Genomic DNA, 4727 nt, shown 5'->3' on the forward strand with positions numbered 1-4727 from the left:
TTGTTACACTGTCCTCTTGGCTTGTTCTAACCCTATGTTTTACCACTTCATCAAGGCTTCCAAAGTGGTAGCTTGGTCCCTTATATTTCATTGAAGTTCTTTTTTCTCCTTGTTGAGTTCTTCTATTCTTTGATCAAGGTCTTCCTTGTTCCTATTAGCTTCCTCCTATTGCCCTTCCAACTGGAGCATCCTATCCTTCACTTGTATAGTTTCTTCTCTATCTTGTTGCAATTAGTTTATCTAGTCTTCTTATTGCTTCACCATCTCTACTAGTTGAGTCATAGTGGCCATGCCCTCCTTGAGTTGTGCTTCCCATTTTTCCTTGATTGGATTAGGTATTTCCCCTTGTCTTCAACCCCATGGTGTCCTCCACTTACTAAACATCCTACTTTCTCTATAGTTTTACCTAGTCTTGCTCCAGGTTGGGGTGGGTTTGATGGAGCATCCATGTCTACTCTTCTTTCTCCTCCTATTTGCTCCAAAGATTTTTGTAATGATAGTCCTCATTCTTATGTCTTTCCTTGGTTTGGCATTCCTCTGAATCTACCTTTTGGGATTCCTCCATGGCCATTTCTAGTGCATCCTTTTCTTTCAAGGGTATTTTTTCCACTTTCCCTTGGTTCTTGGTAGTGTCTATCTTTTTCCCCCATTTTGCAAAACTCTTATCCTTACTTTTTTATTGGTCATCTTTCAGTGCTTTTTCTCCATTTCTAGCTTTCTCCTCTTTCTCCTTTCTGATGCTTTCGAGCTCTCCTTACTCTACATGTTCTATCCTTTTCATTCTCTCTTATTTTATCTTTTTGTTCCTCAGTATTTGCATCTTTCTTTTGCCTTGGGAGGTTTGCGTACTCTCTCCTTCTTGGGTTTCATTTTGCTTCTCGTGTGTATTGGATCCTCCTTTGCTTGTGGTCTTTTCTTTTGAGGTTACTTCCTGTATTGAGTTGGTTGACATGTCCTCTTATGTGCTTGCCACCCATTTCCTGACTACATTTGGGCCATTTAGAGCTTTCTCCACAATGGCAGTTAGTATACTGCCAAAAGCCACCATTGCAACTTTTCCTCCAGTTGGTTTTTGGCTTCCATGAGTGACTTCCTTAGACTCCACAGCCACCGCTAGTAACTTGGCCATTATCTGTATTATGTTTCTTATGTACGCATTGAGGTCCACATCCTTGAAGTGGTATGTGACCAAGTCTTTTGACATGGTCAAGTGGATCCTATTCATTGTAGCATTGTGGTGAGCATCGGAGAACAATGTGTATATAAACTTGGCATGTAGTTGTAAATCTGGATTGGGGATTACCTCTAGCTTGGTGGAATCATTACCCATTGCCTGCTTTGTAAATTTGAACTGAGACAACACAATGTCTTTTCTTTTCTTTGGTTTGAAAGGGTGCTATGGTAGGCCTAGAGCTCAATGCATCAATTTTGCTAAGAGAGGAATCTCTACCTTTTGTAGTCCCTCTGTTGTTTTTGCTGCGATAGTCCTTGCTCTTTTTTCTACATCACAATTTGTCAAGAACTTAGTATACCTCTGATGGTTAACTCTGCCCCCAAACTTCTCCACATACTTAGCCAAGGAGCACACTTCCACCAGTTTTTTGGCTTTCTACTCTTCGTCAACAACTTGTCTGAGATTTCGGATTTGTCTGTATCTCAAATCTCCATTTCTCAAGATGTCTACATTTAAGTTATATTTTGCTGGCTCTCTCTTCGTAAAAGGAATCTGTGGCTTCCCATGCCTCTCACGAACAACCTTCTCATCGACTATGGTTGATGCTACAACCGTATGTTAGTCTTCCGCTTCAATGAGACCGCATACTATCTTGAGATCTCGTTTGCCATGTGTCCGGGATGCTGGCCCTTCTTCTATGATTGACTTTGGAGAGTCTATGTGCTCTCAGCTGTCTCCTATGCACCAGGCTGATACTATGTGCTACTCTAATGCTTATGCATTACAACCTTGCACTCAGGAGTTGTGCTTACTTCATGAGAAGCATTCTTAGATTGCTCTGCTCTAATATGGAGCTGCGGGATCGCTAATCTCCTAGATGCCATGGACTCGGGGGTGCTTGATGACAAAACAAATAGTCATGCAAACAACTAAGCTAACAAAAATCAAACATATCTACAGTTTGATGACTAGGGGTTTTTAGTTTTCAAAAAAATGCTTGACAACGTAAAACCCAAGACTATGTGTTTTAAGGAAAAATATGTAACTTTTGGGTGTTAAAGTGCGAAATATGCATGGCTCTTTGTTTTTGGGCGTTAAAGTGCCAAATAGTTGTAAGTGTCGACATTTCAAAACCTTATGCGAGGTAAAAGTCCGGTTGGTAAAGGCCATTCTTGAGGCTTAGTGCGTACGCAAAACTCATTGAAGAGAGGTGGCCGTATGCTAATGAACAGCAGAATGGAGGCTTCTTATGCACTCAAGGGGACGGCGGGGGAGAATGATGGTTGGAAAGGATAAACAAAAGATAAACAATGTAGGAAAGGAGCAAGCGAGTCAGCTGAAAGGGAAGGAAATAACCCGATGGGGGTTGAGTAGAGACCCCGCAAAGGCGCACAGAGACACAGAGAGAGAGAGAGAGAGCGCGCGAGCGCTACTACTATAAAAGGGCAGGTGCTGGCTCATCCCTTCCCATTCGTTGGCTTAGTACTCTCACACACACACACACACACACTCTCTCTCTCTCTCTCTTTCTCTCATTCTCTGTGTCTGCGCGCGCTTCCCTATATCATGGCCAGCTTCTCTCGCTTCCCTGCCATTGCCAGCGTTGGCGAGCTCAAGGTGGACTGGCTCGAGACTGCGTCGGCACACCACATCAAGCTCGATGTACCAGGTGACCAGCAGAGCTCCCTCTTGCACGTAGAATCAAAGTGTCATAGCTTCTTCGAAGCGATTTTACGTGTGAAAATCTCATTATGAAGTACGTATGTGGCGATGCTCATTGGCATTTTCCATGTGATTCGACGATTGACTAGATGAATACATTGGCTGGTGGTTGGTATAATGAATGCATTGGTTATGGTTGGTAGTCTTACCATTATTTGAATGGACAATCGACATGACTTTGTCATAGCTTTTGAAGGGTGAATCGACATGACATTGTCAAGGAGCTAGAAGTGGTTTGAGGTGACTAAATGATGTAAATCTCATTATGATTTGTTAAGTGTAATATTCTTTCATTTGGGGGATGTCAAACGTGATTTGCTATATTGCATTTAAATAACCTCTGAACAGTCCAGAATCAGAATTGATTTAATGATGTTTCAGACACTTGCTTGGTGAGGTTACCACCCTCACCTGTTCTTGCTTGTGGGCAGCAAACAACTGCTCCTGTTCCTGGAGAAAAGAGGCTCTTGCCTTATGCAAAAACACCATATTCCACATAGCTGTACCTGAATCAAAAGAAAGACCCTTGATTCTGCAGCATATACCAAATCACGCTTGACATCCCCCAAATAAAATGGGAATTCATTTGGGGAATGTCAAGCGTGATTTGGTATATTACATTAAGTGATTTTACATGTGGAAATCTCCTAAAGAAGTAAGTAAATGGCAAACCTCATTGGCATTTTCCACGTGAAAACGATGTTAAATCATTGGCTAGAGCTAGAGTAGCTTACACTCACCGTTAGATAATTTGTCAACTATGACCACCTTTAAATACTAGGCTTCTCAATGTTATGTACATAATGTGTAAGCTATACTTTAACGATGTGACCTTCATATTGAAATAATCTGCCCAATTATAATATCTTTCAGTGGTAAGAGGGTTCTTGATGTATCAACAATATCATCAAACAATACCCCACATGAAGAAGTGTTTGAAATTGTGTTGTTTTTTGTAGGTTTGACCAAGGACGACATAAGCTTACAAGTGCTCCCGGGCAATGTGCTTCAAATTATTGGTGTGCACATCAACGAGCTAGAAAGGACTAGAGACTATATAATTGAGTACAGTATTGAGAGGCCTCAAGGTAGCTTTCTTCGCCAATTCCAGCTACCAGATAACATTATTATGGACAAAATAAGAGCCCAAGATGAAGCTGGTGTTGTTACCATCACTGTACCAAAAAAGAAATCCATCATTAGGCAGATCCCCATAATGAGCAAATACTAAGAAAGTGTGATCTCTCTTTTGCAGTAGCTCATAAAAAAGGCTTCATGCAAGATAGGCATCGCCTATTTACACTTTGAAAATCATAAGGCTTCATAAGTATCGACCTATCTAATAGGTCTTTATGAGTGTATCCCCGCTAAAAAATAAAAACTTTTGAGAGTTGACACGCTTTACATTATCTATTAAGAGTCTTTCCCTCTCTCTCTCTCTCTCTCTCTCTCTCTCTCTAATTTTTCTTCTTGAAAGAGGTTGATGTAATTGTCGAATTCCAATTTACTTTATGAGTAAGAGGTCTATAATCTCGTAGATATTGAGACATTTTTCTTGTATGCTAATACACAATTATCTATAAATTGATACTAAGGCTCTCAAAGATGAAAATTTTACTTATTCTTTAAATAACTTAATTAGGTACATGTTACGATAGATAAACATGACAAAACCAATGAATGATGCATGATTTAATATGTAACTATAATACCCATAGTATACCATTGTCTCAACATGACAATTGTAGTTGCTCATAGAGGGAAGGGAGTAATTGAATGCAAGACCAGTACTAGAAGGCTGCAATAATCGCAAGGGAGTTTCAGGAATGGA

The 4727-nt window shown here is 40.5% G+C and overlaps 1 protein-coding gene across 1 annotated transcript; it reads left to right on the forward strand.

The window, feature by feature from the left end:
- The first annotated feature begins 2637 nt into the window (after positions 1–2637).
- On the forward strand, positions 2638–4337 carry LOC148027116 (17.6 kDa class I heat shock protein 3-like). Its single transcript, XM_087690577.1, has 2 exons — positions 2638–2843; positions 3856–4337. Exons 1-2 carry the CDS (start codon positions 2741–2743, stop codon positions 4125–4127), a joined length of 375 nt encoding a protein of 124 aa, XP_087546703.1. The 5' UTR covers positions 2638–2740; the 3' UTR covers positions 4128–4337.
- Positions 4338–4727: the final 390 nt, after the last annotated feature.

Source organism: Lygodium microphyllum, chromosome 13, assembly GCF_053477565.2.
Source record: "Lygodium microphyllum isolate KBCC chromosome 13, Lygodium_microphyllum_v1.1.10, whole genome shotgun sequence".
Taxonomy (NCBI): domain Eukaryota; kingdom Viridiplantae; phylum Streptophyta; class Polypodiopsida; order Schizaeales; family Lygodiaceae; genus Lygodium; species Lygodium microphyllum.

Excerpts from the sequence above, each read along its gene's own strand:
- LOC148027116 (XM_087690577.1), top strand. The coding sequence starts at position 2,741 with ATGGCCAGCTTCTCTCGCTTCCCTGCCATTGCCAGCGTTGGCGAGCTC. Across the intron at positions 2,844-3,855 it reads CATCAAGCTCGATGTACCAG|GTTTGACCAAGGACGACATA; the intron begins GTGACCAGCAGA and ends TGTTTTTTGTAG.